Genomic DNA, 26,161 nt, shown 5'->3' with positions numbered 1-26,161 from the left:
CCGAGAATATATATAATAAATACATGTTAACGCCCGGTAGGTTAAAGGAATTGCGCAAAGAAAGTTAATCTTCTAGGGCCAAAACTTTAAATATATATATTCCCTGCAGAATAACTTTAGATAGCCGTGCAAGCTACAATAAAAACTTTATTGCTTATAAAACCCACATCTGATAGATCCGTCTAAGTTTCAGTACAGAACAAGATGGATGTACATTCAAGGGTTGTACTCATGTAAACACGCAAAAAAAACATTACAAGCTGACGACACAACGCATGTAAATATTTTGAAAATTGACAAACCCAACATACTTATTTGGCAGAATACAAATTTGGAAGGTAATTTGTGAAACACGGGCAAGGTAATTTTGTGCAGGCACAGCCAAACTTTTTAAGAAAATAGTAAAACGGCCAAAACGATTTGTAAACAATGTAATAATATTGTGTACACTATACGACACACCTAATAAGGATACAGCAGCATTGCAATCGGTTGATGCCAATTTAAACATGGTCTGAACGACTTCGGCGACTTTATTCAAAAATATAAAATGGAAATACTTTGCAATGCATTTCAACAAACGAATATGAATAACAATGAAGTTACAGATGTAAAATTAGGCGAAGAAGAAAGAATATTTTGTCGAAGAATTTGATTAACCAAAACTTGGAGTTTAGTCGCTCGGAACTATAGCAAAAAATGCATGTTTTCAATCTGGCTACAATATCCCCGTGAGCTTACGTGAATACAAGTGAACAACAAGAAGGCCCAGTGTAAATATGTTAAGCATTATAGGCTCTGATTCTTTCAGAGACATGTGAACTACAGACGGGACAATCTTCGTAGGAGTAAACGCACTCGGTGCAAGAATGGATGTGACCGCACGGGATGAAGACCATCGAAGCCGGTTGTCGTCTGCATCTCTTACACAGACGATCTTCTCTCAAACGTTCAAGCTCGGAAACCATGGATTCAGGCAAACCTATGGCAAAACCGAGAGTGAAATTTTGTACAGGGAGCTAAAATCCTTTTATTTTGTGCCTGTTTCATCTTTTAAAACTTGTGTGAATGCAGAATGTGAGAAGTACAGTCTGTAAAAAAGTACATTTGCCTACGTCTAAAACAAACATTTATAAATTAAACAAACAAATCCATAAATATTTTAATAACGCTTACAAAATATTTCAAGCTGAAAGTAACAAAATTGTGGCTTTACATAGAGAGTATTGCTTGTGGCTTCTATGAATAAGCTTTAGTGTCAACACTCAAAATTCGTTTCTCGTTCTCACTTTCACTTTCTTCGTTGTTTCCACTGCTGTTGCTGCTGCTGCCAACACTACTGTTATTACTGGTCAAACCACCGCTCGCCGAAGAGTCGCGACTCGGACGTTCCTCATTTGGTCGGAGGTTAATCAGAGAGTTCAGGATGTTTTCCAATTCGATTGGAACCTCGTTGCCTTGTTGGAATTCTCTATTATTCAAAATTGTATTTTTCGTGAAAAGTCGAACCGTTACATTGCATAGCTGATAAGCCAAGCAGAAATATTCAGAGAAATCAACTACGTTTTTTTTTCCAGAAGATCAGTTCTATTATAATGGCCTTTGCACATTTTACTTGTCCAAATATCCGTTCACTTTGACAACACGTGTATAGGAGATAACAAAAGAACTTATTTGAAGCCAACCTTTCCACAGCAGATCTTACGAAGGAATTCGCAAATCTTGTGGCCCTGTTGGAAGATGCACCTTGGATTTCAGACAAAAAGTCGTTTACTTGCATTTGGATGTTATCTGTTGTTTGTTGAAGCCTGGAACACAAAAAAGGAATCAAATATACTTATTCTATTCAACCCGTTTAGAACGATCAAATTATTTCGCAATTGTAAACGTCCCCAGAAAGTCGTAAGACTTTTTTTATTGATAAGAAATTGGGAAACGCAACTTAGATAGGAAATGCTGGGTAATTTTACTCATTTGAAGAAGTGTTTCATATATTTTAACACAAAATACACACCTGATGTTGTTGCCCGGCCGAATAATGTTCACTGTAGTGTTAACGTGGGCTCTCATTGTTGAATTTCTATCTCCGTAATGCGTTGAGATCACATCGTCCACGTAACTTGGTGGGCGGTTGTGACGAAGAAACTCACAACTAAATGCATGGGGAAACTGTTTAGAGGTGAAACAATACCTGCTGTTATATGTAAAAAAAATAGTTCACTTAAGAAGCCATCATTTTCTGGTGACCCCGTGACCTTATCAAAGGCTTTCTAAATTGCCGTTGATATGGATTAAGTGTGTTTAGGAAATACAGCAAAAACACACAAAAAAATAAGACTTTTTTTGACGTCAGCGGAACATTATTGATGGAAACCCCGGTATAACCCCAGTAAATCACAGCTAACGCGGCATAATACACAATATTACGAGTTTAGTGTTGACTCTTCGCAAAAGGGAAGTTACGTGTCGGTAGGTTGTGTATTATACTTGGTTCCGCTAACTTGACGTAAAAACCCTTGAACGCCATCTGACGCTGGGTATTCTTTTTGGGGGCGGCCCAGTTCGTTACGGAGAAAATAAAAGATAAATTGGTAACAATGCGTTACCTTTCAATAAGTAACAGTTACGGGTTGATTTAACATAACATTTAGGGTAAAACTGAAACACTTCATGCATTTGTTTTGTTTTTAATAAGTTGTAACTTACTGAGGAAAATATTTTGCGTGTTCAAACCAGGGGTCGTCGTCCTCATCCCAGTTGCAAAGACCCCCGTTGCAATACCAGCATTTTACCTTGTCAGACACACCTGAAATTAACAGAGCTATTCTGAACCCGTGTAGTTTACAACTAACGTGTCAAGGTTTAACACCTAATAAAGTAATACGCACGTTACCATAAACCAAATAATATTAGTTGGCAAGACCGACACTGAAATACATCAAACTGAACTGATTACACCTAACATGTCGGAACATATACATCGTCGGTTGTTCACTTATCGTAATTGGCACTATTGATATCAATTAATATTTTTGTTACAAACAAGTCCTACCACCGAAGTGACATTGCATTATTACAAAAAAACGTGCTTTTACTCAATTTATTTCTCGGTTCATTTCACTTACCGAGATAAAATAAACCAGCTTCGGCAAATTGCTGAGTTGTTGCTCTCATCCGATGACCTGGCCACTGCTGGTTGTAGAAAGTTGCAAGCCTCACATGCAGACTGCATTTGTCTGGATGTAATGCATTTTGCACAGAATACATTGCACACGATCTCTTAGTTATAAGAATACCTGGAGTCCAAATTACAAATTAAACGATAATCGCAATACTTTACAAACGATTTATCAATACAAGAAACGATATGTTCAATTTTATAAACCTAAATCAAAGTAACTGGCACATTGTTGCAACTGCGTCCTTATTTAGATCCTGCAAACTAGTACTAAACGAACAGAACAAAATAAACCGGTCGTTTTTCAGCTCTCAGCCAATCAGGTCGAAGCACGTTCGCGTTACTTCTTTTCCCCTCTGTGAAAAGCACCGCGCGGTGAACGGGGAAACACCAGGTACTTTTTTTAGGAGGGAAAGCCGAAGGGATAAATGCCTTTTAGTTTAAATAATACAAAGCCATTGAAATGAGTTCGTTCGTCATCAAATTGTTCTTACATCGTGATGATTGGTGACTTTCACACAGATATGATGAAAAACAGCTATTGCGCTATGTGTTTGTTTTGCACACCAGTCCCACTGTGATGGCAAGCGTTCGACAAAGCGTCTCCTGTTAACCTTTGTTTTATCGTTGTCATATGTCCTTTATCAGGTCGATTGCATTACGACCAAAACATCGACAAAGCAAATTGAACATTACGCCTGTCAGCGTCAGCAGCAAATTGGCTGTTATATGTCCACTATTTTATTAGTTTTTTTTTACAATCAACTGGCAAGCTTTAAACCAATTTAATGGTATTAATTTTTACCATAATAGAACGATCTTTGTTTTGTTTTACTTTATATCACAATGACACAATCCCTTTTTAACATTATGTGAGTAAAAAAAAACAATGTTAACAACACAATATGACCAGGTGTCAACATAATCAAAATGTTTGTTGATATAAATATTTAATTGCCGCAAACTTAGCAGTTATAATTGTGTTGACTAATTATGTTTTCAAATTGTCTGATTCTGAATGTTTTATTTGTTTCTTTAACATGTGTCACTATAACCTTGCATAAAACACATGTTTGACTGACCTTATACAACATTTAAACGAACCTGATTCTGTTTTGCAGCGAAGATAAAAAAAACCTATTCAAACTGAAAATAATTTGGATTACAAGCTCTTGAAAAAGCAGAACATTGATTAACAAGTTGGTAAGCAAATTTGTTCAAGTTGGTAAGCTTATTCGTTCTTGCATAATGTTACTGATACAAAAAAGTGTCATTTTTTTATTTTATTGTGTGGTCCATGTTATTGCAGCAAAAGACATTTCTTGCAAACCATCACATACATTCTTGATAATTATAGTTTTTGATAATGTAGTAACCTATATATTTGTTATCTGATTATTTTTAACATAATTGTTTACTTAATTGTGTTCAGTTTTTACTTGTCTAGATTATATTCAGTCTTTTCGTATTTCTTAATGGAACTGTTGCTTATGACTGATTTGAATCATAGCTCAGTTCCCAAAAGGTAATAGACCACAAGGCATTGTCGAGTATTCCTTATGATGGCTTGAAGTTTTCTGAGCACAATTGTTAATCATTAATCCAATGTTTTTTGGAAGAGGCAGATGGTTTGTTTAGTACTTTTTGTTTTCGGGTGTTTTTTATGACCTGACAAACCCATAAACTTAACAATCTACAAATGTTGTTGAAAGTGTTTGTGTATTTTTGTTGCAATTTGTTTTTCTGAAATGCTGGCGACAAAAACATTGCAGACTCTCTCATACGAAACATTTTATTTTTAACACAGCAACCTATTCATAAGCATGCCAACACAAAAAACACAATATATGAACTTTATTGGTAAAACAGTGTCAGCATAACAGGTAAATGATTGAACACAGTTTAAAGAAGACGACAAATGTCTGGTTGCTTGATATATGTTTTTCATGGTAGTAATTAAATGTTGAACACAATAGTAAAACATATATCGGACCAGTTGGTTGCCCAGTAGCACACAGTGCTTAAATTGAGGATTTTGTCAGTATATTGAAAAACATATGTAACCAAAAACTTTTGTTGCAAACTGAATGATGCAAGGTGTAGTCAGCATGGTAGAAAACATCAAGAAATGTAACACTCTTTTTTTTAAAAGCAGTTTTAATCAACAATGCAATAATCTAAAGACAACTAGAGAAAATTGGTAATCAAACTGCTGCACACCAAGCCAGCTCATGCAAATGTAATGTTTTACGAGGGTGAAGTTTAAGGCAAGTCAGCTACTGCCCTACTTCAGAGCATGGTTTCCCACACTTTCCACTCGTGGATCTTACTTGACAGGGTTCATGCTGTCGGTCATTCCAGATAGCCATTAATTGGTGCGATGACTCACACGTCCGGACTGGAAGGTGTTTTATGTGTTGTAGGTGCTATCGTCACTTGCTGTTGCGTTTGTTTGTGAGGTTTCTGCTTGTAACGATAAACACGTGTCCATCAGTCGCTCGGTGGTCATAACGTTCGCTTTCGTCTCGTGGGCTCTGTAACAATATGTTGTTTCTGAAGCAAGTTGAATTTTTTTCCAGCCCGAAGAGGTAAGTCACATCGGTTTCTGATTAATTTTAGGACTTTCTTTCGACGAAACAGTTTCGCCGTTTTAAGTCAATCATAACAAAAATTGGTTCCGTTTCCCACAGTAACAACATTAAAATAGAAAATTCGTTGGAAATAGTCAGAAATATTTTATGCTGAGGACCGAAAAGCGAAGTTTTTTTTACGTTTGCAATGTGACAAAATCTGATTAATTTTATAATGGTTAAACGTGTGAAGAAGTGAAAGTACCTCAGCAGGGCTTTGCGTATTGTCCTGTTGTCAAATCCTAATCTGCGAACCGAGGCAACAGCCTCAGAATTCTGCATTTCCTGTTCCACTTTCTCCGCTGCCAGTCTTGCCTTTTCCCTCTGACACGCTTCCGGCCAACTGCAAGGAATTAAGTTAAATTATTTATGCGCTTTTCACCATCTGGTGCCAACAGTTAGGTTTGTTTGTCAAAGGGTACGAACATGTTCGCAAATACGTTAGTGGTTACCGGTGCCTTTTTGTATATAAGGGAAAATTAAACTTGATGATTAACTGTCGTATCGTTTGTCGGATTCTTAGCTTGAATTATTTGAAGTTTTGCGAGAGCTGGAAGACACGTAACGAATACTCACTTTGGCCCGCACACGTCCAAGCCTTCGCCGCTTTTAATGCACTTTAAATGCAGCACGAACTTTTCACCCTTGTTTCGAAGAAGAAACTCACACCTGCATCAGAAATTAACAGTTAAAATCCACAAAACTCGCAAAGAGCTTACGTATCTAATCGGCGTATACTTTATGTACTGTAAAAGCTAAAACAAAATTTTACGTCACCTTTGTGATTGTTTGGCGTGTTCCTCCCATGGAATATCGTTAAGTTCCCAGTTGTAGAGGCCGCATCCACAATACCAACATTTCACTCTATCATGTTGACCTGTTGGTGCGAAAAAATGTCAAAATTATTGCAAAATAGTTGTTTGCTGAATTATGGCAAGCAACAAATCCTTACTGATCAAGTTCGATCTAATATTCTTCTCATACTTATTTTAAACACACAGATGCGGACGTATTAGTGTGGTCATTTAAAGAGAAGGTTTATGGTCGCAAACATGACATGTGATCGTTTACGTTTCGTTCTTGTACAAGGAAATTCATTCAACGTAACTGTGAAAGCAATGTATTTTGTTCATCGACAAGTCAGGACTGGTTACGGCTTTGTGATCACGACAAAGTTGTCCTTGTAATTAAGTTTAATGGTGTTTACCGATAAAGTAGAATCCCGCTTTAGCGAGATCTGTTGGCGTTGCTCGGATGTGATAAGGCCAATTCTGACGTTTGAACGTATCGATTCGCTTCTTCTCATCCGACATATGTCGATTTTTCGGATCCAAGCAAGGATATTTTTCCGCTCGTATTTTAGCTTCCTCCACTTCATGTTGTTTGGAGAGGGTCTCGTGTTTCGTTTGAAGTTGGTATGAAGTGTCGACCAACCCTCCCGAGGTAGGCATCACAGAGGTTCCTCTTTTTTGTGGGTGCAGTGACATCAGTAAATCTCCTGCGCTTATCTTTTTGTCCATGACTTTTGTTGAACCTGCGAAACGAACGAACATATTGTTTAAATGCTGCCTTGTTATGTTTTATTTAGGTTCGGTTGCATTTTAAGATATGCATTTCCCGTTTAAAGAGTAGCCAAACTATAGCGTGCCTGCAAAACTTTACCACAACTGAGCTTACCAACTGTCTGAGGACTCTTAGAGGAAAGATTTCGGACAAATACACAATCTTTGTGATGCCACTCTGGGTGGATGCTCTCTGCTACTTCAGATAGAGTCCAATTCTCAACAGCTTGTCCGCAGCTGAAAGGTTAAATGTCAACTAAATTAAAATCTACCACAAATTGCATAGATATTTATACGCTGCATTTACAAATGCAAATGTCCCTTCAGAGTTGGACACAAATAAAGCTCGCTTTCATCCATATTTATTCTTAGTTGTGTTTCAGTGTAACGTCATCAGCGGATTAATATAGACGTATGAACTGGTGATATGAATAACCCCATCGAGTATTGGTAACTATTTGCGGCTACAGATATTGGTAACTCGGCTACAGATTAACAACCTTTAGCTTATTGCCACATACCTGCTGCACTTTATGCGGTCCTTGTAACCAGTGAAGAGAAATCCGTTCTGTGCAAGTTGTTTCATGTTAACTCCATGTTTAAAAGGGAACTTTGCGAAAGTTGCAAGTCTGTAAGTTTGATCCTGCGTGTTGCCTGCAATAAATGCATGTCGTCAAAACCCATATGTCACTTTTTCAGCGCAGCGAACTTTTGGTTTGTAGTAAATCGGAGTTTAAGTTCGTATTCTGTCACGTGCTTCACAACCTAAGTGATGTATATTTTTTTTTTTTTTCCTTCGTTGCAAAGTTCAGCCTGTGATTTATTTATGTGAGAAGAAAGTAAGTCGCTACCTCGGAAGGGGGCGGAGTAACCCGCGTTCAAACTTTTGTCAACTGTCCATTTTTTTGTCAACTAACATCCCTCTGGTACCTACAGTATATAATAATACTGCACTATGTTGACGTCAAAGCTTTCCCTTCGAACATTCTTTGTCTTCATACGTCACATAATTTTAGCACTTCTTACCTGGGTGGATGTAGTGGCTGTGATTGCCAGGAGGCTCACGAGGAGAAAGAAGGATTACAGCGTCGGATTGAACTTGACAGAGCATGTTTAATTCCTAGTATTAACTCTACAAAAGCAACATACATTTGTTTGACGGTTGTTAATAGATTTGGACTGATACTCTACAAATTCCGTCTGACAAGAAAGTCACTTCATCGTATACCAACACCTCATGCTAGCACTGCCCTGAGTTGCTGCTAATATATAGCTGTCGGTTTCCATTCGGAAACTTAAAATCAATTCCATCGCTCGCTCGCTCGCTCGCTCTCTCTTTCCCTCGCTCCCTCTTTCCCTCCGCCCCCTCTTTCCCTCCGCTCCTTCTTTCTCCCTCACTCTCTATCTTTCTTTCTGGTTCCGCATTCTTTCCACAAACACGGTCATGTTGGAAATTTGAACCGCAACTCATGGTTGAGGTAATTGCCCTTAGTCGTGAGAAGCGCTGTAATACACTACAACTGTACAATTACGAACAGTAAAAACTTCTTTTAACTGGATTATCAACTATGCTACGGTCCTTCCTACAATGCTGTCGAAGCAGTGTAAGGTTTAACATTGTGCCTACGCATGTATATTAATACAGCGATGTTTAAAAGTTAATGAGTAACCTCACTGGAATTCATACCGGGCGTCTCTGGACCTCTCGATAACGTTCTGTTGTCACGTGCTTGCCATGTACAGTAAAATATCGATCGCAGTTCTCCAGACCTGAATGTGAAGTGAGAATTGGGCCGTGAGGCAGAAACCGCAATCCTACGCAGCCACGAAACTCGCACTTACTATTGCTGTATAAAATGTTACATTACTACTGTACATGCGGAATGTAGGTAGAACTGTAAATGACGTTACAAACTGATCTGAATCATAGTTTTCCTGCGTAACCTTGGGGGAGATTTATCCGGCCCACTCTGTGTTCAATGAACCGTTCAGTGACGTTTAAGAATGCTGTTGCAACAAAAGGTACTTCAAAGCACCTCAAATATGCGGAATGGCATAAAGAGATGAAGGCCAACTTCCTGTATTCTCAATACCTTCAAATTTAAGAAAAACATTCATTTCAGCAACGGAATTTTGCGCGTAATTTTCCAGAGCCTTTGTCGGTCGTTTGTTGGCATGCTTTCTTCGCGATCTCGTTACGCATGAGCAGTTCTGTTTCTCGCGAAAGTGAAAACATGTTGACTTGACACGGGCTGGTTTGAAACGTGATAGTTGTCACATTTCGTAAAAGGTTGTGGTGTTTGCTGCGTTATTTGTTGTCAAAAGCATCATAACCACACTAGTCGTAATTATAAGCTGTGCATTTTCTTTTATTGACCCCACTCTTATGTTACACACATTTGTACGCCTGTATATTATTTTGGTATTGACTTCTTCTCGTTTTAACGAAAGGTTTCAACACAGTTGACTTACATGTAATATTTGATTAAACACATCTCGTCAACTTCGGTTTAACAAATCAATAAATCGCGACCTCAACGTAACCGAACAGTTATAACAACCTGCACAGCACTGTAAAGGTATATCAACTCACACCAACTGTCAACTGCTCTCATCCGCGTGTTTCGCCTGTTAATGCGAACGTCCTGTCGTCGCCGTAAGCTCTATGGGAAACGAAATGCGAGGTTGTTACGACTAATCAGTGTTTCCCATAGAGAAAACAGAATTTTTTTCCCGTTTTAAAATTGCGAATAATGGAGGTAAAATTTTTTGCCTTAATTCAAAAGCAAATGGCTTTTGGTTTTGTTTTCTATATTACATCATTGGAATTGCCAATGTTCTGAATTTGTTTTAAAGCAAAAAAATGGTGTTGGTCAAAACTTTCCTCACAGGTAATTCCGAGATTACTTTGTTTGCCACTTGCTCTGTGTAAATGCTTCAGACAAATATGACGTGTGTTGACTTTAGCTCTTTACCAGGAACATTTTTCTCCCTTCCAACCAGTTGTATAATCGGAGAATCCCGTTTACATCGTGGGAAAAAATAGACTTCAACGCGAATAAACTCGAAATCTAAAGATAAACTTCAGAAAGATTAACTCCTTTGTAAAAATCAATGATCGGTTTTTGTAAGTTCAGATGATGTCGTCATGGTATAGTCAGGGTGTTCCATTAGTCTTTCTATTTGTGTTGCTTATGTTTTGTTAGGAAAACATCATTGCAACAACACTTTTCTGGAAATCGATGTTTCTGGCCTTTTGTATTGCGTCAAATAGGTTTATTACGAAGGTTAGTTTACACAACGTTGTTTGATTTAGTGCAGTCTGCGTCAAAATGTGACGTATGCTGATGACTGTGCAAACCTTTACTCGGGACGTGGGGTGCTTACTCCGTATTAGGCGGTTATTGCAAAGTGAAGCCAATGCATCGCCAGGAAAAACATTTCTCCGACATTTTTTCCCCACAATTTGATTCAACGTTCATCACAACACGGAAATTTATTAACAACTGACTTGTATTCACTGTCTATGTATAAGTCGAATGGCCAACATATAGCATTTACCACTGTTTCTATTATTGAGTTATCCGCTATCTTTACGTTTTTTGTCAATTACATCAGACTCTCTATCTACAAACTAGCTTTTGTCTGTGCTATCATCACCTCGAACGAAACCTAACTTCGCTTGATACAATCTTCCACATAGTATTGGTTTCAATTCGAACTCTGTGGTAATAAAATCACCGCAATGCGCATTTGGGGAAGTCCCTAGTACTGGCGGCGGGAAGTCTAAAGAAACAAAGGTTGAATGCCTATTGTGAGCTGCTATTAATATCACCGAACTTCTATAGGAGTGCATTCCATACCCACCTACTCAGAACGTTTCAGTCAGCAACTATCGCTAACGTGTCACGAATTCCCTTCAATAAGAATTTCTTCCTTTCGATACCGCGGATATTCATCACGTTTTTACTTTCTTTCTTGTGTTCATCTTCATGACTGTTCATATTTCTGTCGAAAGATCGCAACGTTCATCACAGTTAAATCGACATTTAAACACTTGATTCCTGCGTTTTTCATCACCCGCAAAATGTTTCTTTGTTTAATTCGACTTAAAACTGTGTTGATTCAAGATTGCGCTGCTAAAAAATGCGTTGGTTGGATTCAAAGCATTACTCGACATGGGTTGTAGTGTTTTTAACAAAATATAGACTCGCAGTACAGAATCAAAGTGGGACATAAAGAGATTTATAAAACGTCTATACCAAGTTCCACATTATACATAATGAGAGAATGTGTTCATCACAAATTTTATTGGGTTTAGTGACACATGGCTACACCGAGCAGTTTGAAAGTGACTACGAAGTGCTCTATAAATAAATAAGTGGGCGTAGCGTAGAAGCTCAAATTTTGGTTCTGCTTAATTAATGCAAATCAGACACAAGTGCAAACTTTCAGTGAAGATGATTGTTTGCATTTCATCCGAGTAATAAAGGTTCAATGCGTTGAACTTGATTACAAGAAAATGGTATAAACGCGGAATTGCGTAACACAATAATTTAAAATCATTTGTTTCCATATCGACACCAAAGCAACACCAAAAGCAAAGTGGGCATAAAAAAACATTATTTGCATCTCTGTTTATACGTTAAAAATGTCAGCAAATCTATCCACATATACACGAAACATTAAAGCTTCAGTAAAAAAAGTGCAAATAATCAGAAATTGCTTCGCAATATTAAAGTAATGTAGGATCGTATACAGATTGGTTGAAGTTGACTTTGGACGTCGGACCAAGTTAGCGAACGTCAAACGTTAAGGTAATTCGTTTTTTACGATAATTCTCAATTTTAAGAAATACGCAAACTACACATGATATTGATTATGAGGAAAACAATTTAGCCGCGCGATGAAAAATAGAACAAAACGTAATCGTTTTACAAAATTCCAATACCACAAGTGTTATGTTGTACATATTATGGGAAACGAATATCATTCGATTTCGATACAGAAGCCCACATTTTATAGTCATGTGCAGGACTTTATGTTTTTTGCTGCACAAAACAATTACAATAAATTTAATTTTGATAGGACTTCCGAAAATAGCCGGACATCTCAAATGATTTTAATTGCGCATATTTTGGCTTGGCGTAATAAATGCGAATCAAACACTAAAACTATGTAAGATGACAAATGATCTTCATCTGAGTAAAAAGGGTTCAAACGGAACAAACGTTTACAACAAAGTAAGAATGCTTTGTCTCTGGCTTTGTAGAATCGACACCAAAACAATACAAAACGCACGGCTGACGTTATAGCAGTTTGATAAAAACAAGAAATTGTACAAACACTTTGTTCACATCATTCTTTAGAGCAAGTTGACACAAATACATTACAACATTGCAGCAGTGATAACAGCACGGCGACAAATAGTCTGTTATCGTAATGGTCAAAATCCAACAATCTAAGCAATGTATGATCGTACAGTTTGACTGACATGTCCTTTGCACATTGGACACACCGAAACATTTTCGCCGCAAGTTCGGCAACAAGCCAAGTGTCCACAAGGAAGCAAAACAACACAAGCATTTTCCCTGTGACATTTCTTGCATCTTCGTTCTTCCTCCAGCCGATGAAGCTCCTCAACGCATTGCTCCACGCTAGATGATGATGATGAAGAGGCAGGAGTTTGCGGCACTTGTGATCCTGCTTCCTCTTGTTGTTCTTCCACTTCCATGTTGGAGTGAGCAAGGATGTCTTCAACCAACTGTCCCAAATTTTCAATCTTGCAACGATTTTCTTCGAAGTTTCTGGAAAACAACGCAACGAAGTTACTTTCAGACCAAGGTTACCGGACAGTTTTTCTGCAAGTGAAAACTATCCCAATAGCGCCACCTGGCGGACAGACAGCGTATCTGTTTTAGTCACATTATGTCACTGCACAGCATTGTCGCTCCATTGACAGCAAGGCGCCCGACCCATATACTGAATTATCGGGATGGTCGCCACAATAACTAGGAATGCCTGTTTGAAATCAAATATATTTCAATGAACTTCAACATTGGCTTGGTAAGTTAAACCCTGAAACCTCACCTCTCCAAAGCAGCACGGATATTTTGCTCGCTGAACCCCATTGTGGAAGCTTCCGAAATGAACCCGCATGAACTTATCATCTGATCGACTTTTTCCTTTAACTTTCGTTGCTCCTCCCTTGGGTCAATGATTTCTATTCCCCGTGAATTGTTGTTGTGAGGTGAATAAAATCTGAGGGAAGAAAAAGTCTTGAAATTACTTCACGTTGTTCGCGCACCAGATTAACTGCGAAGATTTATTTCTTCTGGATTTTTCTGCGTACATTTTTAGCTTTTTCTTATTGCAGAGAATTTCCACTTTAATCATGATATTTGCTGATTAGCGTCTTTTATGCTTTTACTCACCCAGGTTCTACTGTGTATTCTGGTGGTGGTGGGGGTAAGCGCCTTGTCGGTGCAACTGGTGTTGGACGATTCAGGTCTGGAAAACGAGCCACTGTGTTTTCGACAAACTCTAGACCTTTCTGCTGCAACACAAACTCGCACCTGAAAATAAAACAAATTCAGTTTCTTTCATCGCAATAGAATTATGATATGAAGTAAAAAGAAGCCAAAAATACATACGTTGGAAACCACTTTGTGTGTTCTGTCCACGGATCGTCGTCTCTTCGCCAGTTTTGCAAACCACCGTTGCAATACCAGCACTTCACTCTGTCACCCATTCCTAAAAAAACAATGTAGGTTACCAACGTGGGAGACTGACAGACTACATGTAGTAACCTTATGAACAAAAATACGTCACAAACATTTCAACTTACCCAAGTAATAAAGCCCAGCCTGGGCAAATTGTCGTGGAGAGGCGCTGATGTTTTGTGATCCCCAACGGTCAAGATTAGAAGTGTAAGTTCTCAATCGGTCGCCTTCATCACGCATATGTGGGTGTGCTGGATCCTGACACGGAAAGAGGGCCATCCTGGAAGATGTGTCCCCGCCCTGGTTTGAAACATCTTGTTGATCCTCCCTGGGTGCTGGGGCGGGAGACTGGGCGACTTCGTTTGGTGCTAGAGGGGGAATCACCTGTGGTGAAGGTGGGGCAACAACCTGTTGCGATTGTGGGGAAACCACCCTGGCTGTCTGGAAGCTTCCGCTGGCAGTTCTTACTCCTTCCATCAACGCCATCCCAGCTGGAACTCTGCTTTCGTGAACTGGGTTTGGAACTTGTTCCTGGTGGGATGAAGATGGAGGTGGATCAGGAGTGGGTGTTCTGAAGGTGTTGCGTTGGTTTGCTGGAGTCACATGATTATTAGTTAGACTTGTAGTCAAAGTGCATACAGAGTTATTATCAGTGGGGCTGATTGGTTTTGATAAAATCAAGTTTCAGCATAATAGAAAAGTAAGCACTAGCAAATTGCAATTTTACCAAACATTCATCAGGTTCACATTGAACAAAAATTTTACTTAGTTGATTGTTGAATCGAAATTAAAGCAGTTATCGGAATAAAAATGTAATCACGCTGCTTACCTATTGGTATGTTACTCGAAACTCCCCTGACCAAATCACAACTTTCATCATGCCATTGTGGTGATGAAGGATCGTCGTTACGCGTCCAATCTTGTATGCACCGCCCACAACTACAACATTAACTTGTTCATATTGACAAATTAGTTATTGTTTACACCCAGTATATTAATTTGCACCAGTTTTATGTAATTTGGTAACCTGTCAACCTTGTTTAAGTTAGCAATTACTTAGTAATGAAAAGCTCGTATGGCAAAAGAAAAACTTGTTTGTTCGACGTTTCGGTTGTTATACAACGAACCTTCATCAGGATAATGAAGTAAAAAACGCCCACACGGCGATAAATAGTCACGCGCGCATAAAGTAAAAGGCAAAAAAGGGGGCGAAAGAAACAACACAAGCTAAGAAGCGGGGAGGGGGGAACACCATTAATAGAAAATGCGCGCCAACCGGACGATACCGAGGTCTAAAGCTATAGTATAACAACCGAAACGTCGAACAAACAAGTTTTTCTTTTGCCAGACGAGCTTTTCATTACTAAATAGTATGCCTGGCAGCGTTAGCAACATACTAGCAATTACTTATTTCCTGCGCTTGTTCTTATTCAGCTTCACAAGCTTGAATCAGTATGTAGTTTCGTACATATAGAGCTTCATTGTTGATAAGGTCTTACCTGAAGCACTTTGCTCTGTCTTTGTAGCCAGTGTAGTAAAACCCATGAGCTGCAAGCAAGCAGGCATTGACTGGAACGTGTTGAGGAAACTTGGCGTAGGTTATCAGACGATAAACTTCCCTTTCAGTATCACCTGCACCAACAAATCAGTCGTCAATTTGTACGAAGCAGGATAGGTTTTGTGTGTATTTGTCTTGCTACTGCCTTTGCCAAGCTCTCGGCAATGTTTATTTATTATTGACTACTAATAACAGTTATGTATGTAACAATTCGGGTTTCGTTTCAAATAACTTTTTTGTGTTAATATTCCTGTCTGTTTATACATGGCGGCATTGCAATAAATAGTGATCTAACGTTGCATTCTGCAGCAACTACTGATTATTTTGAAAAAAATTGTAGCCTACCATAAAATTGTTCAATAGTGGGCTATTTCTTACCTGGCAATATGTAAGTGCTTCTTTGACCCGGTGGGTCTCTGCCTGGCATCACAGACCTGCCATCATGTTCAGTCATTGTCAAACTCATATTTAAACGTTAAGTCATACAACAAGTTGTTATCTTGCTCAGAAAAATCTGTTTTAAATTCAATTTAGAAGTTCAGAAATGCACGCAACGTCTAATTCTTGCTGAAAGTGCAATGTTATGGCTCTACTTGCCAAGTTGCCAATTTAAACCCGCGCGTTTTTCTAGACGCTTCGCGATTGGTCTGGGCCGCGACGATCAAAACAAGTTTGAACGACGCTGCGCTTACGTGCGGTATTTGTTCTTCGCGTTGTTTACCGAAATTTGAACTGGTTTGAACGTAGGGTGACGTATGCCGAATTCACCAGGAGCACAAACAATAATACCTAACGCCTGCGCAACAACACGTGTTATACACCTTTTTGGAATAAATATGGCAGCGCTAAAACAATTTACTGCTGAAAGGTTTGCTTTAAATTAGATAGAGCTTGCAGTTTGTGATGTTCCAGTGACGCAACTAACTGCAGTGTGACGTAAATTTAATCCTTATCATTCTATAGTGAACGGAAAATACTACTACACCGGGTCACAAAGTTGTTTTTCAAACTTGATCCTCATATAAGCCTTTTTAGAATAGACATCTAAACGAAGTTTAATGGTTAGGTGTGAACAGGGTAACTACCTGTTATTTTTTGTTATAAATTTGAGTTGAAATACTACACGAAATCGTAACTTTAATATTCACACAGATTTCTATGTTACATAGGCTTATATGTGGTTCAAGTTGGGAAAAAAATATTGTGACCCGGTGTAAAAGTATCTTCTACAGTAAACAGCACATTTACGAACTGACATCGCTCTAGCGTAACTAGCGTAGCTACTGTAGCACAAGAGTAGCGCATTCAATTGTTTACCACTGTCTTTCACCGGAAACTTGCGGCTTTACGTCACCGGAAGTTACATTAACCTACGCCTATTTTCAACACTGCTTGCAATACGACCAATGCCACAAAAACACCAAAAAAACAACGAGTCGACGATGACCTAACCCTAAAGCTAACCCGTTCAATGCTTTAATTTCCTACTGTTGCATGCATTGGAACTTTTGACAACCTAGATGACATCACTTCCTGTGATTGTTGTGCATGAGCAACTTGGTATATACTAAGGACGGTGCGGGGCTACATACGCATACGTGACTATAAATGATGTGCACACCATTGGCCATTCATTATTTAACACAGTTGCAATAGACCTTAAGGTTAGCAAAAGGTAATGGACTTTTACTCGGAGTTGTTGTTTCCACACACGGGCAAATAAACAAAACTATGACCGTCAACACATTGACGTAGTTCCAGGGTTTCTTGAAACGAAACTGCGACAAAAATATTTGCACAAACACGTATGTAAAATATTGACTATAGGCACATATGAAACTACTGTTTCAAGCTTGTTGTGGATGGCGAGAACTCGAGGCGACTGGCAACTCAGCAGAGTTTGCAGAACTATTCAACCTACCGCTAAACTACGCAGTTTACAGCTTTTGCAATATCCTCATTATTCTCTGTGCTCGCAGTTGGTGAAACACAGGAACAAAACCCGGGGGATAAACACATAAAGCACGTTTGACGCAACCAGATAGTCGCCTACATGTCACCCACTGGGTTACCACCTCAACTGACTATCAAAAGAAGCAAAATTTCAAAAACGTTCAGGTAAAATAGCGGATAGCCACAGAAAAACTATCCTGCATGCGACACCCTTGTTTCTGATGTGTGGAAATGTGCTTCGGTTAGCTATAAGCAAGTATTTATAATAAAGAATGAAAGTTTGCCCATCCCTGGTCAATAGATTGCAAATATACTGTAAAGATATAAACACTGTTATTTCTTGATGTAACAGTAAAATGCAACATTAAGTTTAACGTTATTTTGCTTCATTCTTGTAGTTTGTTGTCACTCTAGGTTTGTTTTAACCTTGTATTTTTTACTATTTCACTTGGATTCCAATCGAACCCATGTAAGTTGCCGTGTGGTGGAGTAGTCAAAGATGACCAATTATACCAACGTTGCTAATTCTGCTGTATAAGTTGCCCAGCTCCTGCATGCTGCATTGCGTGGATACATCTACATTTATAGACGATCCAAAACCTTGTCGCAAAAAATATTGAGCGAAGTATGAACTCGTGAAATCGTATTCTTTGAAATTTATGTTTACAGTACTTGGTTAACCAATCAGCTAATAGGGGATAAATTCAACCGATTGGTAACACTTCTAATGTGAGAAAACTGCGATAACAACATCGGAAAGCCTGTGTTTACAATTCCATTGTATTATTTTGTTACACAACAAATATATCGACCGTCGAATTACGTCATGGATTGCGCAACGGCTTCCTGAATGGCTGTGTTTAAAAAGCTATGAGAAATGTTGAGCTTTAATCGGGGACTATTTCATGTAAATAGTTAGGTAATACCCAATAAATTTATTTATGGTTGTGTAGCCTATGTGGTACTTGTTTAATGGCCCCCCTTTTAAAATGAAAAAAGCCATAAATTCAATTAAAAACTTTGCTGTTCAATTTATATCCAAATAAAGTTGTCGGTTGGTTGCTGATTTGTGGACTAGATTTAGCAATTGACAGAAAATTTACGCAACTACGTGCTTGCATTACCCGTGGTTGTAACTTTACTCTGTGGGATCAAAGTTTACTACCTCTGACAAACAATTGGTACCGGCCGGTGCAGGCTTATCACGTTACACAACCTTTTTTGGAACACATTCTGACCGTTAACCGATTATTTTCCACCCGTTGCCTGAATTGTAACTCATTTTTCCCCTTCCACACTACCAGTAACCTTTATCCAAAGACCAATTAAACTGTTCGTTTGACCTTTTGTTGTGTTAGCGTCCTTCGTAACGCCTTGTTTATCCATATATATCGTATTCAACATTATTTTACGATTTTTATGTAAAAAAAAAACATTTTTACAAACTCGTATCTCACAAAGCATTGACTTGACTAAACTATACTCTACTGCAACTGACGGAATCTTTTGTTGTCAGTCATTGATCTCACTACTTATCTTTGATACACAGAGCTGGCACAATTAACAATAACAAACCAACGGCGTTGTCCCACAGCACAAGCACAAGGTTTTTGGTTCATAGTTGCATTATCATGATACACCAGATCGAAACCTTTGGGCAAAACACACAATGCGCGTTTCATGCAATAATAGCCACAGCTTCATCAAGAGACGATTAATCAAAAGGTTTCTGGTTAAAACAGCAGCTAAATGCAATAAAACCGCCATTAATGCTTTTCTACCTGCAGTCAACGGAAATGTGGTGGTTTCTGTGGGCCTATACGTGCATTGCACCACCTGTCGCCACCGTTTTCAGTGGTAATTATGAAAATTTTATTGTTGAATCACATGAGTTTAGAAGAGTTGCAATCGTAAACGACGACAATGCAAAATTCTATCTGTCATAATGATTAACTGTGATTTGTTTAAAACTACCAGTCATCATAATTCCTGATGTACACTAGATTACTCTTTTGTTCCAACTTGCACTGGTTGGGGTGGACACCAAACTGGATTCGTTACCCAGCTCTTGTAGAGGATGACGTTAATGTGGCTGCTCGGTAACACTGAATACTGACAGTTGACAAGGGAACGACAGAGAACGTTTAATTCTTGCAATGTATTTAGTTTTTCTGAGAATGTAGAGACTGGCCCATACTGTTGTCAACATTGTCATGTTTCATGTTCGAAAAAACGTTTCGGCAAGGACTTATGCCATCATCAGTTTACATGACACGGTTGGTGTAGCTCCAGGATTATATGGAGCTGACCTGACCTGACTGACGTTACAAATAAAGCTTGTATGGAACGTTTTTTCGTACGAAACACAACAAGGTTTTACGTCAACCAAAAAATGTAAAAAACTACGAAAAGTAGCGGCGACCTAAATTCGTAAACCTTTTTCGCTGTAGCGAATTTGTCGCCACAAAAGGCGCTCGAGTAAAAAAAATGCATTGTTTACAGAGGAGAAGGCGCCTTATATTGCGGATATCGAATAGTTTCAAACATAGAAGAATCCACAAATTACGTTATCTCAAAGGTCAGGACAAGGTTTTGCATCATACAAAAATATGCTTTGATTATCGAAAAACCAAAGGGTTTAGCAGCAACGAGGCGTATTAATCAAATCCTGACGCGAACTCGCAGGCAATTTGCCAGACAAAAAATGTTACTACGTCAGAATAACTGTGTTGCATAATCACCTAATTACTCGTTTTTTCTCGGCGGTTTTTGCCAGCTTCAAAATTCAATCACTCATATCTTTTGCCGTGAGTGGACAAAACGACAATGCTTAATTGACGGTTTGTCTCTGTCGTGTTTTCAAAAGTATAGGCATTACGTTAGCGATTATAAATGCTTCAACCACCATAGAACACCCTGTCCACCAAGTAGCCAACCTGTTTTATTATTACGCAACTAAATAAGATTTCATAGGTCGAAACAGCGGCCATCTGTATGCAGCTTAAATTAACATCAAAATCCGTTTATTGCACTTGTTCACTTGTTGTTTCCTGTTTAATGCAAAACTATACTAAACCAATTTTAGAATGTTTTCCATTCCTACGCATAAGGCTTGCTGCCAGCACTTGCATGACCAAAGCGCCTTCTATGACGTCTCGCAACAATAATCTCGCTTTCGCATGATTTCGTTGCAACGGTTTAAACGTAAATTTGATTAGCTTAGGTTAATTGTCAATATGTTTTATTTTTTCTTGTCACATGCACTTTAAAATACATCAGCCAGCTGATGGGCTTGAATAGAAATAGAAGACATATCTTAATATAGCACAATGGGTTATTGCACACACACATGCAAGTGTAAATGCGATACCGCTATTGGGAAAGTTTTGTTTACAGTTTCATTGTGCCGTAACGTTGACACAAAAGGGCACTGGCCGGCGAATTACGCAATGATGGGTGACGCCACAGTTTCCCAAAGTTGGTACGGACCGAAATTATAACGGCATATGAAACAATTGTACTTTGACCAGGGATTTGGATATTGTAATTCTTTGATTTGGGACCAGGGTTAAGCAATTATTCGGAAATTTGCGCAACAAGGTGTACTTCCTTATATGGCCAGCGACTGTAAATTTACTACCTCTGACAAACATTCGGTGCCGGCCGGCGTCGGCTTATTAGGTTACAAAGCGGTTTTCGGCAAACACTACATCACTTAATTAAGCTATCATGCTTCACATTTTGCCTCAATGTAACTTAGTTTTCCTGTTTGTAGCCTGCAAGTTATAATCTATAAGTTTACAAACACACCAGTTTGTAAATTTGTTACTGTGCAAATTGTTCCGTTTGCCTATTTATATGAGCGTTAGTACCGCGTCATAGCGACCTCTATTCCGCGTCCTTGGTTACGGTCATAGATATCGTAGGCGATTCCATAGATACGAAGTCCGCTAAACTCACACATTATTTTACAGATATTAACTTGAAGAGTGCTGTAGTGATATATGTGGTTGCCTGCATAATTTTAAAAAATACACCAAGAACACTAGACATGATATCAAAACAAAAATCCTTTTTTTTAACGGTTTTTACGATTGATAAAAAGAATCTATTTTTTACAATCACACCCGCAATGAATCAAGTAGTTTACAAATGTGCTGACTTCAAAATATTATCTTTTATGCTATTGACAATCATGATATCATACATGATTTTTCTCAAGCTTGCTGACTTGACAAGTCACTCAACTAAGTTTCCACGTGTAAAATTGCACGGTGGCGGGAAAAAAGTCAGAGTCAATAAAGCGTGACGGAGACTGAAGGTCTCGTGATAAAAGCCATTCGTTTGTCTGCCGGCTTTTTTTATTGTGTCACCTCACGCAAGGCATTTCAAAGTGGTTACAATGTTGTTAATCAAAGTCACCAACCACATCGTCGGATTCCAAATATAGTTATGTTAGTGTTTCTGTACACAAAACCATTTTTTACGCCATCGCGTTGCGCAACGTAATCCACACCAGAGTTGCGTAAGGATGTTTTTGGTATATTAGATAGCGCACATCACAAAAGTGGGCATTCTAGAAATCAACATCGAATGTAGTCACATATGGAGGTTGATGGTAGAATCCTCGACCTTGGTCGAGACCCTCCAGGTCAACGAAGTGTTTATATTACACCAGGTATAAGCATGTGTGTTGTTGGGTTCAGGTTTTTTACATAGTTACGCGAAAGTTCAACTGAAGCTTGTCTCTTATTATCGTGTAATTCTTACACACTGCGGATAAATATATACGCAAACAGATGATTTCTTGTATATCGCATGTAGCATTGCCAACCGTATTTAATAAACAGCCGAAGTTATCTGATGCAGCAGTATGTGGCAATTTTATTGTCTGAATTATTTTAATCGTCTAAACCAGTGTCTAACTTCATTATTAGTAAAGTGTAACATGAAACCTTTTGTTGTTTCCAGTTGAGGAACATCGTGAGGTTCACCGGCTCACTACGTTTTCACGCTTTCCTCAACACGTGCCAGTCAACCCCTGCTCACTCGCACAAAACGGATTCTACTACACTGGATATAGAGATAGAGTCAAATGTTTCAGGTGGGTTACTTATACAGAGTATTGCGAGTGACAATTGTTTGTTGTTATGTTTTAGTTGTGGACAAGCTGTGGATAATTGGATGACAGGAGACAACCCATCTTCACGTGAATGGCATACGTCATCTTGTCAGTTTGCGATCGGAAACGACACAGAAAACGTTCCAATACAAAGTACGATAGAGTTATTTAGGTTGTTTAGACGATTTGTTAAAAAACGAAAGTTTACTGAATATATATAACACAAAAAAATAATTATATAACGTGCGAAATTTATTTTACCTGACTTAAGTAATACGGATGAACTGAATTATCCTGTTTGGGCGCTCTTTACAGATGTAAAAGTGTTTGAAAATTGCGTCCCAAATATTAATGTGGTAACAGGGTAGTTATTTCTCTGTTTAAAGCAAATCGTTTCTCAAGCGTGGCGCAATCATCAAGAACATCACGCGCACCACCGGCGCCCAGGGAAATCCCCTCCGAACCACGTGGTAGTGAGGTCAATGAATCAAATCATGTGACGTCACTGTTCCCCTGTTTGGAACCGGTGAATCCCCATATGCGAGAGCGAAATGCAAGGTTACAAACGTTCACGGATAACTTGAGGAACTGGCCGTCTCACCGAATCAACTCCACTCCTGATCAGATGGCTGATGCTGGACTTTACTATCTTGGTGAGTTTTATTGCATGAGAAAATTGAACAGCATTGTAGATAAGTTTTTTGGTAACTAGCAAACTGTTTATTGTCTGATAGGAGAGAGAGATCGTGTGAAATGTTGGTATTGCAACGGGGGACTCCAGAACTGGGACAGATTTGATGATCCCTGGTTTGAACACGCAAAGTGGTTTCCAAGGTAAGTTTGTACATCGGGAATTCCCCAAATCAATCATGACTAAATATCATTTTTTTTTCTTTTTCAGTTGCGAATTTTTGCTTCAGAAGAAAGGACCTGCTTATATTCACAACGTTGTATCTCAGTATCCAAACATCAACCGCCCAACTCCAGTAAACGCTTCAAGATGTCTTGATCTTCCACAAGTTCAATCGAACGGAAGGTAAATTTCATATTGGCCCAAAAATATGTTTGAAATTATCCTCAATCTTGTAAATTATGTCATCCAGCTCCTCATCAGGAAGATCAAACGTTCCAGTCATCATTGATCCGAGAGAGGAAATTAGGAGGTTGGAAGGAAGAGTTGAGGAGGAAATGAGAACATCTCAGTTTGTTGAGGAAGCAAAAGTAATGGGATTTAGTGAGGAACAAATTCGACTCGCAATGATAAGGTAAGTTTTTTTTCCAATCAATTTTCTCAAAGCTTCCAGGCTTTTCGGTAATTGGGTGGGGTATGTTGGATTTTAATAAGAAAAGCACTTTCAGGAATCTACAAGAACACGGAAGCTTTCATTCCACTTTTGAGAGCTTGGTGGATTCCATCCTGTCAAATCCGGCTCCTACTAATCAAGAAGAAAATAATAAAGAACAAAATACACCTCACGGCACCGAAGAAGCTGGATGCTCAGATCTAGAAGTTCAGGGAACTTTGGATGAACTTAAGCGTTTGCAGGATTCACGATTGTGCAGATTGTGCAGAAATGAAACAGCTACAGTTGTTCTTCTTCCCTGTAGCCACATTGCAACTTGCGAAAAATGCAGTAAAAACCTAAAAAAATGTCCACTTTGTAAAAGTTTCGTCTCGGAAACGATCAAATCTTACATAGCGTGAATAATTACAAGTTCTTCCAGTGTTGATACAAACTGCCACTGTGATTTATTCAATTGCACAATAGGAAATTTTCTGCTTTATCACGTGTTCTTATCTCCGAAATAGGAAATTATGAAAATTTGTTGTATTTATTTGTTTCTGTAAAAAGTACTGTTATTATTATTATTATTTTGATTTGTTCTATTTTTTCAACATTGGTCTGTATTTTTTGGGTTACTTTTTACTTTTGTCCCATTGTTCTATGATATTTGAATAATGCAAACGTTATCACTCATTTGACACCATTGTGTTTCATTATTATTGTACATAACTGACGGTTTTGTAAATCTTCAATACAAACAAAATAGCCAATGCAATAGTCGGGAATTTGTTTGTATTAAAGATTTACAAAACCGTCAGTTATATTGTCCTAATTGTTTTTACTAAAAAGTCTCTCAATGTTCTTTCACTGGCAGTGTTGTATTACTAAAGTTTTTATTTTTCCTTTTGTATCAATTTTTCGATTTTATTTGCAATCCTTGTTACTCTTTCCACACCATTATTTTATCGGCGTATCTTTATAACCACAAATTTCAGGTCTCTCAGTGTTCTTTCACTGCTAGTTTTTATTATTTTGTTTTTTTATTGTCGTTGCCAGTGGTTCTCAATTCATTTTTCTTCCAATTAATAAAGCGTTTTGATGAGGAAAAAAATCAAAAAAGTAACTTTTCTGTGTGTTTTAATCAGGAAACACAAGTATTGAATAAAAATTTTAAAATCTCGATTAACAATGTTAATTATAAAATTTTATTGGGAACCATTTCTTACATCAGCTTATCCTATCTTTCAAATCTCCGTGCGGGATTGACTGCGGTATGAAATCTGATAATTTAAATTGCAGCGTTTTGTTTCAAAAGGTCTGCTCTTTTATTGTCTCAATGGAACGCGTATTCTGATGAACTTTTATGTTGGCTGCAAATGTATGTAATTTTCCCTTTTTTATTGCTGGGCAACTGATTGAAAACTGTTGAGATTCACCCTGTATATATTTTATTCGGTCTTGAGCATTTGGCTGATTGTTAACATTTTGGCGTGTGGTTTTATACTTACTTAACCCCAAATCAATGCGTTGTGTTACCCATTATTGCCACATACACTGTCGTAAGTTACTAACTGTACCTTTGAGCGATGTTGTTTGCGTAAAACTATTTAAACAGTGCCAATGATTGTTCCAAACAATCGGTTACGGCATCTCTGTATTTAAAAGTTTACTTCAAGGCTATTGCATCAGCCATGTTGCACGAAACTTTCTCAATCCTTTGTTACAATTCCCCCTTTCGATATTGCGTCACAGTTTAATTTGAACTAAAGACCTTTTCGGTTTCCAACACGAAGTGCAACTTTGCATTTCAATGGTTTTTGAGTGTTGTTACGTTATGTATAACAAAACAGTACTTTGTGAACTATATGTGCGTATCACAATCCTGTTTTCATCTTAGCATAATTGTAATTATCATGAAGTGCTCGGCATTCTGACATGTTTGTAGTTCCCGAAAACTTGTTTCGGAAACGATATTTTTAATTATGCTTTTGTATTTTCCTGCAGATGATGGAACTAAACAACGAACACTTTAATACCCTACAAACGCCACGCAATTAAAGGCCAGTTAAATTCAACATGTAATTCTCTGTACACAAGGTCAGGACGTTATTGAGAATGTTTCTGACGCCACGCTGTGACCACCTATGAAA

At 38.3% G+C, this 26,161-nt stretch overlaps 4 protein-coding genes across 5 annotated transcripts; 1 reads left to right on the top strand and 3 right to left on the bottom strand.

The window, feature by feature from the left end:
* Positions 1–211: 211 nt before the first annotated feature.
* Positions 212–3,292, bottom strand: LOC145911040 (baculoviral IAP repeat-containing protein 8-like). Its single transcript, XM_082998274.1, has 6 exons — positions 3,126–3,292; positions 2,707–2,806; positions 2,015–2,152; positions 1,686–1,808; positions 1,290–1,471; positions 212–982 (listed from the first exon to the last, which is right to left on the bottom strand). Exons 1-6 carry the CDS (start codon positions 3,265–3,267, stop codon positions 783–785), a joined length of 885 nt encoding a protein of 294 aa, XP_082854400.1. The 5' UTR covers positions 3,268–3,292; the 3' UTR covers positions 212–782.
* Positions 3,293–4,297: 1,005 nt separating this feature from the next.
* Positions 4,298–26,055, top strand: LOC145911038 (baculoviral IAP repeat-containing protein 7-B-like). Of its 2 annotated transcripts, none has more exons than XM_082998271.1 (8): positions 4,298–4,381; positions 17,630–22,281; positions 22,575–22,878; positions 23,112–23,378; positions 23,460–23,559; positions 23,627–23,761; positions 23,829–23,990; positions 24,085–26,055. In XM_082998271.1, the coding sequence occupies exons 2-8, from the start codon at positions 22,219–22,221 to the stop codon at positions 24,428–24,430; spliced, it is 1,377 nt and encodes a 458-aa protein (XP_082854397.1). In that variant the 5' UTR covers positions 4,298–4,381; positions 17,630–22,218; the 3' UTR covers positions 24,431–26,055. The 2 variants fall into 2 exon arrangements, with proteins under 2 accessions (XP_082854397.1, XP_082854398.1); XM_082998272.1 differs by lacking the exon at positions 4,298–4,381 and having other exon boundaries at positions 21,476–22,281; positions 22,575–22,707; positions 22,763–22,878.
* On the bottom strand, positions 4,955–8,555 carry LOC145911039 (inhibitor of apoptosis protein-like). Its single transcript, XM_082998273.1, has 8 exons — positions 8,397–8,555; positions 7,892–8,024; positions 7,486–7,607; positions 7,016–7,342; positions 6,586–6,685; positions 6,385–6,477; positions 6,014–6,151; positions 4,955–5,712 (listed from the first exon to the last, which is right to left on the bottom strand). The coding sequence occupies exons 1-8, from the start codon at positions 8,479–8,481 to the stop codon at positions 5,589–5,591; spliced, it is 1,122 nt and encodes a 373-aa protein (XP_082854399.1). The 5' UTR covers positions 8,482–8,555; the 3' UTR covers positions 4,955–5,588.
* On the bottom strand, positions 11,664–16,264 carry LOC145911036 (baculoviral IAP repeat-containing protein 7-like). Its single transcript, XM_082998269.1, has 8 exons — positions 16,029–16,264; positions 15,592–15,724; positions 14,922–15,031; positions 14,218–14,685; positions 14,024–14,123; positions 13,805–13,945; positions 13,461–13,631; positions 11,664–13,177 (listed from the first exon to the last, which is right to left on the bottom strand). Exons 1-8 carry the CDS (start codon positions 16,114–16,116, stop codon positions 12,832–12,834), a joined length of 1,557 nt encoding a protein of 518 aa, XP_082854395.1. The 5' UTR covers positions 16,117–16,264; the 3' UTR covers positions 11,664–12,831.
* Positions 26,056–26,161: the final 106 nt, after the last annotated feature.

The sequence above is a fragment of the Ascidia mentula genome, chromosome 8, assembly GCF_947561715.1.
Source record: "Ascidia mentula chromosome 8, kaAscMent1.1, whole genome shotgun sequence".
NCBI classification, from domain to species: domain Eukaryota; kingdom Metazoa; phylum Chordata; class Ascidiacea; order Phlebobranchia; family Ascidiidae; genus Ascidia; species Ascidia mentula.
Note: the sequence above shows the minus strand (reverse complement) of the source record. Positions and strands in the feature narration are given on the sequence as shown.